The sequence below is a fragment of the Marmota monax genome, unplaced genomic scaffold, assembly GCF_021218885.2.
Source record: "Marmota monax isolate L192 unplaced genomic scaffold, Marmota_monax_Labrador192_F-V1.1 WCK01_AAM20220418_F8-fsc00053, whole genome shotgun sequence".
Lineage (NCBI taxonomy): Eukaryota > Metazoa > Chordata > Mammalia > Rodentia > Sciuridae > Marmota > Marmota monax.
The window spans coordinates 6,858,104-6,872,650 of NW_026693153.1; the positions used below are offsets into that span (position 1 = coordinate 6,858,104).

General features: G+C 36.6%; 1 protein-coding gene across 21 annotated transcripts in view; it reads left to right on the forward strand.

The window, feature by feature from the left end:
- Abi3bp (ABI family member 3 binding protein) overlaps positions 1-14,547 on the forward strand; it is a 247,636-nt gene that overhangs the window by 162,181 nt on the left and 70,908 nt on the right. For 14 of the 21 annotated variants that reach the window (XM_046455259.2, XM_046455247.2, XM_046455248.2 and 11 more), the window contains 13 exons: positions 27-110; positions 1,846-1,905; positions 3,734-3,793; positions 4,604-4,690; positions 5,986-6,045; positions 6,802-6,885; positions 7,982-8,041; positions 8,816-8,899; positions 10,147-10,203; positions 11,207-11,266; positions 11,878-11,958; positions 12,628-12,687; positions 13,863-13,937. The exons of 5 other annotated variants lie outside the window; for them this stretch is intronic. In XM_046455259.2, coding sequence (XP_046311215.1) covers positions 27-110; positions 1,846-1,905; positions 3,734-3,793; positions 4,604-4,690; positions 5,986-6,045; positions 6,802-6,885; positions 7,982-8,041; positions 8,816-8,899; positions 10,147-10,203; positions 11,207-11,266; positions 11,878-11,958; positions 12,628-12,687; positions 13,863-13,937 — 912 coding nt within the window. The remainder of the gene's footprint in view (positions 1-26; positions 111-1,845; positions 1,906-3,733; positions 3,794-4,603; positions 4,691-5,985; positions 6,046-6,801; positions 6,886-7,981; positions 8,042-8,815; positions 8,900-10,146; positions 10,204-11,206; positions 11,267-11,877; positions 11,959-12,627; positions 12,688-13,862; positions 13,938-14,547) is intronic. 2 more of the 21 variants (XM_058582898.1, XM_058582900.1) reach the window with 2 other exon arrangements.

The window sequence follows — 14,547 nt, forward strand, 5'->3', positions numbered from 1 at the left end:
ATTAACCTGAGGTTTTCTTCCTTCAGCTCCCAAAATGCCTCAACGAACACGCCGTCCTCGTCCCAAACCTAAAACTACACAGAGTCCTGAAGCACCTCACACAGAACTGGGTAAATGTGTAGGTCCTGGTTAAGGAATGCTAACCATATGGGCCTGTCACAGTGGGGACAATGAGGTCAGGTGATGAGGAATAAGATGAGGAGATGGTGTGGGAGCCTAATTCCTTGTACTCTGTGAACTGGAATTCTTCTCTTTCGTGTATTTAATTTGCTTCTCACTCAATTCTGCTCATATTTTAAGTATCAAGTATATAGTCAACTGAACCAGTTAGAAAACAAATGCATGTTTGTACCATTGGGAGCTTATTTCTTGATAACTGTAAAGTTCTATGAGTGATCATAGTCATCTAGGCAGCTTTAGCAAATGTTGATATTTCAGATTATGTGGGCTACATTTTCTGTTGCATATTCCTTCTTCTTTTTTCTTTTTTTTTCTGTTTTTTTTCCCAACCACTTACAAATAGGAAAAAAAAATCATTCTTAGGGGAAAATCACCCTGGGAGGAGGATAATAGAGAAGTTTAGGAGAGAAGGGAACTTATTCTTATCAGAGTCTGTCAGGCTTCCAGGGATTGGTCAGAATATTGCACTGAGACTGCAATAGCTAGATGGCCCCATAGGACCAGTCAAGAAATTTTAAACTCCAGAGTTTGGATTACATTCAAGAACCCACACACTCAGGCTTTCTCTCAGTGTTGGACAGAAGGATGCCTTGCTGTGCTATACCTGGCTGCACCTCATCCTGCCCTACTATGTACTCAAATTGGACAGAGCTCATGGCTCTTTCCAGAGATGAGTTTCCAGTAGGATGGGTTGATCTATGTACTAGCTTTGCATCACCATAACAAAATACTTGTAAAGAAGGGGTTTATCTAGCCCACAGATTTGGAGCCTCAGGGTCCAAATAACAGAGCTCAGGCTGGTGAGGTCTGTACATTGGCACCACCGTCTGGCTCAGTTAGCAATGGCAGGTGCTTATGAAGGAGTGAGCAAGTGATCAAATCTCAGGAGGGGCCAAGCTTGCTTGCTCCTTTCATAATTATCTTTTTTTTTTAATACTGAGGATTTAACTCAGGAGCACTCAGCCACGGAGCCACATCCCCAGCCCTATTTTATATTTTATTTAGAGACAGGGTCTCACTGAGTTGCTTAGCACCTCACTTTTGCTGAGGCTGGCTTTGAACTTGTGATCTTCCTGCCTTAGCCTCTGGGATTACAGGTATATGCCACTGAACCCTGCTATATAATGATCCTCTTTTGATAACTCAAGGGGCTACCCCAGAACTACATAAGGCTGTGCAAACTATTTTGTACCCCCCAGTAACCTAAGGACCTGTCACTAGGCTCCAACAGTGTCATCCTGGGAACCAAGCCTTTAAATCACTGTGGACCATTGGGGAACACAAACCAGTTTCAAAGAATGGCAGGTGACTTTGGTACATTAGTTAGACTCAGATGATCAAAGAATGAGAAAAGTGTCAAGGCTATTTACACAGGCCATTATCTAAATACAAAATCGATGTCAATCCCTCTTAAGACAGAAACTGGCATCTGATGGCAGGGGGCACCATATTGCCTCAGCTCCAGTTAACTGTGTTTTGTTTTGTTTTCTTTCTTTCTTCCTTTCTTTCTTCCTCCCTCCCTCTCCCTCTCCCTCTCCCTCTCCCTCCCCCCCCCTCCTTGCAACATGTTGTTTTCCTGGTAGAATTCTTTCTGAATTGAGTGTTCTGAATTTTTATAAATTTTAATGTTGGTTTTGTTGTTGTTGTTTTGTTATTTTCTGCCAGTTCCTACCACAGTCTTTGAACCAGTTACACCTGTAAAAGAGGCCCCAGGAGCAGAATTAGGTAATGCTACTCTGACCTTTAGCAAGTGCTTCCTTTGCTCATTGTCAAACTCACTGTAACTCTAGTTACAGTCTTCATTATACATGAGCTGAACAGGCATAAAACAATTGCTTCTTGTTTGTAAGAAAATCATTTAGAAATTTAGTTTTGGATATCATCCTGCCTTATAAGTTACTTAAAAATTTTTCCTGTTACTTTGTTTTTTGGCTAACCAGAATTCTTTGTGAAGGTAAATCTCATATTTCTGTGTGAGTATCTGATTCTGGGTCTATGCAAACCAAGCTATTATAGGGAAGTTTCTTTATACATCCTTTGTATTTCTCCCTTTGATTCTAGCTGTGTTTTTTATCTGTTAATATTTGGGTCGTATGTTTTAGTGAATTGAATAATACAATATGATCAAGGTTTATAAGTTTAAATAATGAACCCCATTCTTAGTGTTAATCTCACTCCTCTTCCTCTCCACTAAAGTTTAATGATTCTCAACCATTTTAATCTAGGCAAGGAACTCTAGGACGATGTGATAAAAGCAAAAATATCCATTTTGACTTTCTGAATTAATAACTTCATTATGTATGTGAATTTTCCCCAAAAATATCTTCAATAAAAAAAGAAAATACAGTAACAGAACAAAAGTTTTGTACTAGCAAAGGAACAAAAGTTTTGTACTAGAAAAAAAAATACATTTCCTAAAACTTAAGAAAATTTATCAAGCTTTGGAATACTTAGAAATATTTCTTAAACTCTGTTCTCTGAAGAACCATAAGTTTTAAAATAACTAAAGGTTATCTCTTTCCACCTCCAAAAATATCCCAAAGAAAACAAACTTTGAACCACTCCAAGTCTATATACCTGGGAAGACACCAGATAAATACAGGGTTCTAGGTTTCAGAAGCCTGGGAGTCAGTCACTGGTTGAAAATATAAAGTCACATGTCTCTTAGTGAGGGAATCTCCCCAGGGTTGGCAAGGAGTTTATGGCTGGAAGAGAAGAATAGAACCTTTCCTCTAACTCAGGGTGTTAGGATGTCTTTTTAGTCTATAGGCTAGTTGAATTATTTTTTATTATTGTATAATGTCTGCTTAGATATTTCAGAACTCTTTTTTTGCAGTCATAATTTGATTAAATCTGGTAGATGTTCTATCTATTTAGCATCCTAAAATGTGTGAGTTAGTTTTTCATGTGTTTCTTGAGACTGGTTAGAAACATATTTAAGTACAAGGGTGAAAATGTCCTAAAGTCTTCCAAAATTTAGATTCAGATAATCAAGCATTGTATTTAGAGAAATAATTTGCCTCTAGTGCTAAACAAGACCAGAGATGTGAGGTAGAGACCTAACAGTTCGGCCAGCCTGGACAGAATGATCATACTCTGAGTCAGCTAAGTAGTCTGTCATGCCAAAGTACTGCACAGTGGGTAGCTTGAACAACAGAAGCCAATTTTTTTATAGTTCTGGAAGATAGAAGTCCAAGATCAAGGTGTTGGCCATCTTCTTGCTATGACTTTACAAGGCCTTTTGTCTATGTGCATTCATTCCTAGTGTCTCCTTGACTTCTGAAAAGGAGCTCAGACTGGATTAGAATACCACACTTATGATCCTGTTTAACCTTGGTTCCCTCCTTCAAGGTTCTTCCTCCAAATATAGTGACACTGGATGTTAGGGCTTCAGCGTATGAATGTGGGGTCACACACAATTCAGTCCATAGCATCCTTCATCCAGAAATCTAAAATTATACATTCTAGAAGCAATGTTACACTGAAAAGATTCATGTTGAAGTGTGTGTGGTGGCTCTTCATACATTTTTTAAATGTTATTTTGTCACTTCAGTTCCTGTTTCAGACCTTGAACCTGTTACTTCCAGAACTGAGACCCCTGTGACGACACTAGGTAACAACCTTGTGCATTTGCCAAGTTTTTGCTGCTCATTGTACAGTCCACTCAGTCTCCATCCCCATGATGTGCATCCCCATGATGTGGCTTTGCTACCTTTGCGATGGCAGCCGTTAGCCTCTGCTGCCATTCAACCACTTCTACCCTCTGAAGAGTTTGAGCCTCTTAAAAACAAGTTTTCTACTGTTTTTATGAGAGCAGGCATGAGCTTAGTGCAAACATTTATCTTCCAGGTGGCACATTTAAAATCGTCATGTTGTCTTGTACTTCACTTAATGTTTTGTAGTAAAGCTGGTTTTTAAGCAAATTGAGATCTATTTCTTATCTAGGCTGATCAGCAATAATGGCTACTCTTATGCTCCTTTGCACATTTAAGTTTCTACATCTTTTTTTTATAATTCTTTGCATGATGTGTTTTTTTTCTTGTTGATACTTTTAAGTAATGTTATATTTTATTATTAATTTGACAACTAGGAAATTACCCAAATTTGAAATCTTCATCTCTTCATGAGTGTGACCCTGATTTCTCCTTCCCTTTTATTAAACATTCCTTTTCAATCATTTTCCCCCAGGTGAGGAAGTTCTATGACTTTTTCAATACTAGTACTACTTTTCATGCCTTGAGTAAGAAACTCAATGCACTATCAATGACAAAAAGAAGATACATAGATATAAAAAGAGTTATAAAGTAAAACTTAAAGGATAATTTCCCAGAACTTTAGAAAATCTGACAAGTTTTGGGAAAAAACTGTCCTCAGTATCCAGAGTTATAAGACGTAGAGTGACACAAGGCTTTTCTTCCTTCAGCAACCAAAATATCACAAAGAACCCGGCGTCCACGACCCAGGCCTAAAACTACCACACCGACACCTCAAGTGCCTCAGACAAAACCGGGTAAATCTGTCATTACTTGGGTTAAGGGTGAACCCTGGCAGTCTGTTCCAGTGGGGACTCAAACTAATGGCAATTCTAGGTAGTAATAGCTCTTGTTCTCCCCGAGTGTGGGGTCACAAGACCTCAGTATAACATCTCTGCCCAGCTTGCAAAGAGAATGTGACTGGGTGAGACCCAGCTGCTGCCAGAATACCTTATTCTTTCTAGTTTCTTCCAAACTATGCATTTAACATATTTCTTACTATCAAATTGTGTTCAAATCATAAAGGAGACACTACTTTAGCAGAGCCAATATGTTCAGTTCAAGTAAACAAATTGTAAATCACCTACATTGGCAACTCTGGGTGATTTGCCCCTTGTAGGAGATTTACTTCTAAAACAGCAGAATTAAAAAGATGTGACTGCATGATGCAAACATAAATCAGTGATCTGGCAGAGGGAAAGATCAAAGTTGGATAGACTTGCCCCTTGGACCCACTGCAGAGTTTGGATCAATAGAGGAAAGAAAGAACCAAAGCAGAAGGTTTAGACAGACCTTCTAAAGGGGGTCAGCTAGAAAGGCAGCCAGTCCAGATGGACTACTTTGAGATCGCCAGAAAGAGATGATGATGCTAGGTTTGGAAGGGTCCATCAGGCCACTTGAAGGAGGATTTGATTCAGGAGCTTAGCTAGGATACAGATATCTACAGTCTTTGATTTCCGATTTTTGTGGACATAGGGCAGACAGATTCTTTACTGGGCATTATACATTGTTGACCATCTTTATCTTGCTGTCTTATGTGCCATAGTTTGGAGGGAGGTTTCAAACTCTTTCCACACATGATGAGTTCTTGTCAAGATTACTACAGGCCACTTTGCCTGTTAAATTTTATGTGTTTCAAACATATAAACTCTCTTTCTCATCTATGTGTACTTAAATATAGTAAGTACTCAAGTTCAGCTTCTATAGAAGTACAGAGCAATTATGTCAGTTAACAATTTATTTTCTCAGTATATATTAGGTAAATGCATTAAATTATTTTCCAATGAAGAGTTTTCCATATAAGAATTCATTAACTACCTAGGAGAATTTCACATGGACCTCTTTAAGATTCTCAAAGTGGCTAAAGAAGTAAGCCTAAGACCAAACATGACTAAAGTTTGGCTAAGTCTTCAAAGAACAAGTTAATTATTTTTCTTTTCTTCTTCCTTAGAAGAATTGATATTATTAGTAATTTCAAAATTTACTTGGATGTGAATGTTCTAATTTGTTATACATTTTTAAATCTCTTTGGTTATTGTGTTGTTTTGGTCAGTTCCTGCTATAGTCCTTGAACCTGTCACTCCTAGACCTGAGGCCCCACAAACAACATTAGGTAATGTGAATATATTGTAATAACAGTGTCATTCTTTGTGGTCATTCCATTATATTCTTTTAAAAATTAAGAAGGCTCTTGAATTATATGTTGTTTTTAAGAGAACCATTGTGCATAAACCTGCTTTAGATCATTTAGATGGCATGTAATCTGCTTGAAATTGTCATGTCAGTTTGTTTTATTTAAGCAGTGTTTGTGTTAAAGCTCTGCTTTGACCATACCACAGGTCTCAGCCTGCACACACACACACACCCCTCTCTTTCTCTCTCCCTCTCCCTCCCTTGCCCCCCACAGATAAAGCCATTGCAAGTCTGTTTCAATCTTTTTTCTTTTATTTGCTTACTATTTATTGTTTTTTTTCTGTTTCAGTAATAACATATTCTTATTTTAATAGTTACATAGAAAACATGTCAAAGATTGAAAATTTCAATCACAGATTTAGTGAGACTGTCCCACATTGTCCATTCAAATTTAGCAATGGTTCCTAAATATTTTGGTGCCAGTCAAGATGCCCTATGAGACTTTGTAATTCTAGTCTCTATTTCTTCAATTAAAAAGTAAATTTGTCTTCAAAGAATTTCCTATGATAACAGAAGATTTATAATAAGTACATGTATATTTATTTGTCTTTTTGAGAAAGAAATCTAAAAAGGTAAATATCTAACCCGCTTTAAAGTCTAGAGTCACATTTTCACCTCGCAGAGCTCCCAGAGCCATAGATAATGTATGCAGTAACCCAAAAATTTCTTCCCTCAGCTCCCAAAACATCACAATGGATAACTCGTTCACATTCCAGACCAAAACTGATGCCGAGTCCTGAAGCACCTGAGTCCAAACCAGGTAAACATTCCTGGTTAAAGTCTCAGCACTAAGTTCCTGGTTTAAAGTCTCAGCAGCCTGATCCAGTAGGGTCTCAAGAGTAATCTCAGTAGTTGGGGGGACCAGTACCTCTATGAGAGTGAAGATGCAATGCATGAGCAGCAGCAATTCCTACTATAGAGAGGTTCAGAGAAACAGCTCGGGGACAGCTGGAGGGCACCCATTGCCTTGAGCCTCCTGACTGCGTCTTCTCTCACGGTGCATTTTAATTACTTCCTTTTACCTTTTGAAAATAAATTTTCTTTAGACAGATTCAGTTCAAATTAAAATATAAACATTGATTGGTTTTGATAGCCTCCAAATTCTATGCATATTTTGAGGTATACATCAAAAGTGGGAGATATATTTTAATCCTCAAACCAGAAAGATATTTAAAAATAGAAGCCATTCCTTTATAAATAAGATAGAAAATGGCACTAGGCAGTGTCTAAGCAAATACAAGATTGATTTTGTGATGCTACCAATAAGATATGCAGGTACATAAATATCTGAAGCAGGGAATTAAAGATTAAAGGGTGGAGTCTTGAAATCACTGTAGGAAAGGGATAAGCAGAAGGGTAGAAAGAATAAAATCAGAGGAGACCAAAGTGGAGATCAATCACAAGAGTGCAACTTAAATCCTGGTATAGGGCACATCTTGCTTCAAGTGGGAGTTGAAACCTTTCTGCCTCTCCCCCCATGGTGGAGATCCTTAGAGCCTGACAGAGCAGTAGAGATTTGGTCTCCCCATGAAAGCCTGCTCTTTCTTTGCTGCAAATGGAGAGATAACCCAATCAATTCATCATTACGAGGCCTCAGTGTCTCCAAAGACGAATTCTCAGCAATACCTATACATTCCACTTTGGATTATAAGATAATCAAAGAATGAAAAATTAAGAAACAAGCACCTAACTTAGGTACAGTCAAATGTTAGGAAATCAACTATATTCTTTTCTATTTTAATAGTTTTTTTAAAGTTGCTATATAGTTCCAGAAGCTAAATGGTACTAGAAAGATGCATTTCAAAACAATCATTTTCATTCATTGAAACTATCATTTTGCTTAATATTTTGGTTAGTTCCTACTGCAGAGTTTGAACCTGTGACACTCAAAACTGAGATGTGGGTGACAACAGAAGGTAATGACACATTGTAGTCCTTTGTAAGTGCTCTTCCTCCTTGTTGACTCCTTGCATCAAAATCACAGCCTCAGGTGCTTCTGCTTTGTAAGACGACACCATCATCTCCTGTCATTCCATTACCATCTTAATTCTCAAAATATTCTAAACTATGACTCTTACAACAAGTCACCTCTTGTTTTTAAGAGACTCATATGAATCTAATTAAGGTCATATGTTGGGCATGTAACCATCTGAAATTGTTTCATCATTTTGTGTGTTTTCAAGCAGTGTTTTATTAAAGGTAACTTTGAAAAGCAATTTTCTTGGCTCTAACAATGATTACCATGCCAGGAAGTTTCTTTGTGCATCTAAAAGTTCTTGTGTTTATTTAATTATTCATTCATTCATTCTTCTTGGCTATTTGTGCAATATTTGTTCTTTGACAGTCTAGTTGTGGTCTTATTTTAGTAAACTTACAAAGAGCTTGCAATTAATCACCCACTGCCACTTTGAAATTTTTAGTAGTGACTCCCAAGCTTTTTATTCTGTCAGAGTTCTATTAACTACTCTTCAGTTCTTGAATTAGTAATTCCATTTTATATCTGACTTACTCCAATGGAATTTGAATTATAAAAGCAAACAGGCTGTAATAATAAAGGTGGTAGTTACAAAAAATTCTCTAAAATATGAAAAAAATTAAGTAAGTTTTAGGAAACTTAAAGCTGTGTATCATGCTACCCCATGAATTTTGAACTATAGACTTGGTAATGACTGAAGGTTTTCTTTCCTCAGCTCCCAAAACATCAAAACGAACCCGACGTCCACGTCCCAAACCTAAAACCACACCAAGTCCTAAGGCTCCTCAGACCAAACCGGGTAAATGTGGGTTTCTGATAAAAGTGTGCATCCTAGCAACTCTTGGAAACCTGTGGTTAATGTCTGTGATGGGAGTGACAGCCTATATCAGGGAAAGCAAAAAGTGATCTACAGTTTCTGCCACTGTCACATTTCCAAGAGAAAATATAGCTGGGGACATGGGTAACAGCTGAACTCCTCCAGCTTTCTGCATAAGGATCTTCTCTATTACTGTGATCATATTTACTACTGCTTATTTCATTCCATCCTTCTCTTAAAGACAAAATGTCTTAAATATAACCAAGTATTTTTATTTCAAGATATAAACATTAAAAGCCTTCCATCTTCCTACAGCTAATCATGGTTGCCGACCAAACTTGGTTTTAGATTGCCGTGAGCACTTATGAACTTTGAGAAGGACAAGTTTGTGGAGGACAGGAATCCAGATTTTGGGGGAAAAAAGTTGCTTCTTAAAGTGTTGGAGATGAAAAGAGATAGAAGGGAGGTGGGGAGCCCAACGAGGGGCACAGCTTCCTACAACAAGTGGAATCCTGATTCTGGGTTGTGACGGTAGTTGTGTTTGGAGAGGTCTATAAGCACAGTTAAGCATACCTTGAAGGTATGGTTCAAAAGGTTGGATCTTTTCCCCAAAGCATCAGTGATCTTTCCTGTCCACTTAAGAGTACTACATTTTTGTGATTAGAGCAGAGAGCTTCTCTACTGAGTACCACACACTGAGTGAATATCCATTATCTTGGTTTGTTGAGTACCTTTGCCTTGAACGAGATCTCAGCCTTTCCAAATTCAAGTTCTCAACAAGATTATTACAATTCACTTTGCTTTATTATTTGCTACATTCTCCTCTCCAACATAAAAGCTATTTATTGTATCCATACTCTTTTAGAAACATTATTTTCTTGAAGCTTCTACCAAAAAAAAAAAAAACAGTAGTTGTTGAATAGTTAGATAAGTACATCTTTGGTGAAATGTCTGAAGTTTCTAGGGTAGCTTTCTACAATACTTGGAAGCAGGTACAGTTACCTAGGAGATTACTGTATTGACTTTATTGAGATTCTTAGAAGATTGTATAAGCTGTGGCTGAGCACCTCTTGAAAGAAAGTTTACCTGGTTACGAGATAACCAAATCTCCAAGTTACCAGTATTAAATTTCAGAAATTAATTGCCATATACCTGTGGAAGCAATATTATATTGGTGATATTTAATTTGCTGACTTTCCACACACATTTATTTCTTTGCTTTTAATTAGTTCCTGCTACAGATCTTGAACCTGGTTCTCTTGGAACTGAAGCTTCAGAAACCATAGGTAATGAGAATGCTATGTCTGCAGTTATGCTTTTCCTGTGCATTATCATACCATATCATTGTATCGCAGGTTCTTCTGCATCATAGGACCATTTCATCATCCTCTGATATCATCCCATTAGTCTTTCTCTTGAAATCATTCTGGGCTCTATATCAGATTATTAGTTGAATTTAAGAAAACTGTGCATGAACTAATTTCAGGACTTAGAACTGTCATGTAACTGCTCAGCCTTGTATCCTGTGATCATGTGCATTTGCTTAAACAGCACCAATTGAAGCTGTATTTCAAACTGTCCATCACCTAGACTTTCTTGTCCCTCAACAATTATGGAAATATCATGCTGCTTTGCTCATATTACCTCTTACTGTTCTAGGGTCTATGGATCTGCTGTTTTAAGGAATGGTGTCCATAGTGAATTGTCAAAATTTTTAATGTGCTTAACTTGGAATATTTAACTGACAGGCTTCTGTGATAGGGTAGACTAACTCATTGTCTTTCTCTAACGGTTTTAAAAGTATTTCTTAATTTTTATTGCATTGGAGGCCACTTTGTATTCTGATGGGCACAGTTTATCAGTTTGGTGGTGTTCCTTAGGCATTCAAACATATGAACTTATTATACTCATAAATATTTTAATAGTAAACAAAAATAGTAGACAGTTATCTCAACTTCTATAGAAGTACAAGACTAATAAATTCTTTTTTTTAGTGCCGTCAGAAGAGCATATATTATTTAAATGTCAAAAGCTTGCCAAGCAGACTAAATAGCAAGGGTCAGGTAATCAAACATCTTGTGAACTACTTCGTGATATTTAGCTGTATATGCTATTATCTTGCAAGTCGGTATCATGAGATAAACAAGCACCTGGCTGTGTTTGGGAAAATCTACAAAGAACAAATGTCTCTTTTCTCTTAGTTAAGAGGCTTAAAAATCAATTTGTGACATTAACCTTAAAGTGAATTGTTAATTATTGTTTGGTTTATTTTTTCATTTTTTTGGCCAGCTCTTGCTACAGTCCTCGAGCCTGTCACTCTTAGAACCAAGGCTCCAGAAACAACACTGGGTAATTACATTCTGTGTTCCTCAACGTTTCTTGTTCATTTTCAAACCCATTCCATTATCATCATCATCATCACATTTGTCATCAGCTTTATAAGATTGTCTTATCATCTGCCATAGCTTCAGCCTATATTGCCTCTTCTTAGGAGGGTTAAAGATTCTTTTAAAAAGGGTCCTATTGTTTTTGAAAACTATGCATGAACCTAGAATATCTTCCTACCTTGTAATCCTACTTGAATTTGTGACATGTACTTTTGTCTAAACAACACTCACATCTAGAGCTGAATTTCAAACATAGTAGTGTCTATATCTTATCTAGACAGACTGAACTATAACAGTTTTTATAGTACCGTAGATTCTTTGGGATATACAAAAGTTTTAGTAGGAACCTAAGACCCCACCAAGTTAGAGGTTTATGAGTCTCTTCCTTCTTTAACTTAATTTTACATGTGAGTTTTTTCTCTCAAGCTTCAGTGATTAAAAAAAAAAGTAAGAGAAAATATTTTAATCTTAAAAGATATATGCCTCAACTTTCCAGGACACAAATCCTAGAAAACATAGGATTTTGTTTCCAAAGCCAACTGCCCTAGCATAATCCAAAATTTCTTCCTCCAGCTCCTAAAATACAGCGAACACGTCGTCCACGTCCCAGACCTAAAACCACATCAAGTCCTGCAGAATCCCAGACCAAGCCGGGTAAATCTGAAATTCCTTGGTTTAAGCATTGAACCCAAAGCAATAACCATGGTGGGAAGTTAGAGTCATCATGTTCTCTAAGAACTGCTTTTCTACCTTGTCAAGGCCTTGGGTAATGGTTTATAGCTGCTTCCCCTACAGAACTGTCCAGAAGAACATGTCTTTGGAAGACTCATGGGTTTTTTTCTCTTACATGATTTGGTTTGAGTGAAGTTCTTGGTCTCTCTTTAAAGCTGATTTTACAGCACAATTGGTGTAGTCACCAATGGCTATTTATTGCTATATCTGCATTGAAGCATTTGTGTAGCATGGCTACATAAACTGTTTGTTGTTTTTTTTTTTTACTTCCAAGAAATACAATGAGTTACTTTTGTATATTTTGCATACATATTACCTGAACAAATTTCTGCAGCAATCAACCATACAAGTTATAATCAGAAACTAAATACCATATGTGCAATGGTAGATATGTAGCAGAGTCGGAAGATGTGACTGTCTTCTTCAGTGAACTGTTCTGGCCAGTGTAACCAAATCTCCAAAATGCAACTATTTGCTTCCTATTATTCTAGTTTTTTTTTAACAAATGTCATTTGGAATGTGTTGAAAGAATACACTAGTTTTTCATGTGCATTTAAGTTTTCTTGTATTCATGTTGTTGATTTTAATCAGTTACTGCTCCAGGCTTTGAACCTGATATTCATAGTACTGAGGCTCCAGCAACAACATTAGGTAATGATTTTTGTGACTTTCATAAAATGCTTTTTCTTGCTCACTAAAAACCATACTGTCATGGCCAGAGTTGCTCCTGCTTCCAGAGACTGCTATTTTCATACCATTTCATGCTTAATAAGTTGCCAAGAGTCTTAATTTTAGCAGATGTCCTTGGATCCATTTAAAAGCATCTATCTTCCATGAATCTCTAAGATTTCATTATATGATTAGTGTTGAATCTGAGGTCAAAATTACTCATCTTCTCTTTGGTGTTTAGATTTATAGAAGTATCATGAACTTCCTCTAAGTAACTTACTTTCCATAAGACCTGAGTACTGTTCTCAATATTCTAAGAAATGAAGTGTCCCTATTTTATTGTCAATAAAAATAAAGCTGTGCCCTGGCTAATCCAGGCTCCCCATCATCAGTGGGCATAACCACTCTTCAGCTCCACCACGGTTTAGCAATGGCTTTTAATCTTTACTAAGTAGGGATCTTTCCAAGTATCTATGCATATTAATATTTATTCCTTCAATCAACAAATGAGCTTTGTATGTGATTTTGGTCTCTAATGGAACTATCTGTGATAATAAAAGATTACTAACTTTTTTTTTAACTTAGGACATAAACTCAAGAAAATATAAAATGCTTTAGAAACAGATCCACATACAATGCTGTTGATGGATTCTAGACCTACAAATTCTAGAATAACCCAATATCTTCCTTCTTCAATTTAAAAAGCCTAAGAGGGAGAAGACTCATCTACCTTCCAAACTTCAAACTTTTTCAAACTTTTTCGTGGAATCAGGAAAATCTGTTATTTGTAGCTTCTCGGGTCCCTCCAGATGATTGTCTCTGATTGACACTGAAGTGGCTTGCAATCCCTGTTTATATGCCTTAGAAGAGACAAGGCACAATAATAACAGCTCAGCAATTACTGGGTTCATGGTTGAGGGAAATCAACATGGTAGCTTAAATCATCTTGGTATCCTGCCTAAGGATTGGCTCTGACAAAAGATGTATCTTCTTCAGATCTCATTTCTTTTCATCCATAGCTTTTTAAATAGTATTCACTCTGCATGGCTCTCCATAACCTTGTGATTTTAAGGATGTGTGTATTTCAATTCATTGCTACCTCTATCCAAAATCTATGAAACAATTATTCATAATTGTTTTTACAACAATTCTTTCAGCTCCCACTGAACTGCAGACTCTTATTTTGAAACCAGTGACATCACCAAGCCTAGAAATGACACAAAGTCAACTGGGTAAATAGATTGTTTTATCTATCTGGATATACTGAGCTTCAGGGTACAGACTGTGATCCTCTAAGAATTGTATTTCTAAGTATAACATATGCAAAAAGAACATATACTCCACAAATTTATCTAAGTATTTTACAGTGCTTATTCCATGGTTGTGTATTGATATTAAATTAGTGTTACATTTTATTAATATTAATTGTATTATTCAATGGCATAAAAATGCCTTCATTTTGTTGAGTTTGTTTTGTATCATTTTAGGGAATAATCACATCTTATTAAGTGGTTACCATAACCATTTAGAAAACCTGATTATATAACGTATCTTTTTTTTTTTAATCAACAGTAACAAATTTGTGGTTCTCTTTAGTCATGAGCAGAATTTGTGCTCTACTATCTGAAAAGAATGAGTTCAATTATGGCCATCAAGGAAGGAGAAAGTTCTCACTTCAGTAAAGAATGAAAAACTTACCCTCAAACAATGAGTGCTTCAAAACACATTGCCCTTCTAAACTGGAGCAAAATTTTAAAATCTGTTAGTGATGCTGTTGCTTGTCCCTTACATTTATTTTTGAAAAATTGGATTCTATCTTTTTCTATCATAGGATTATAATTT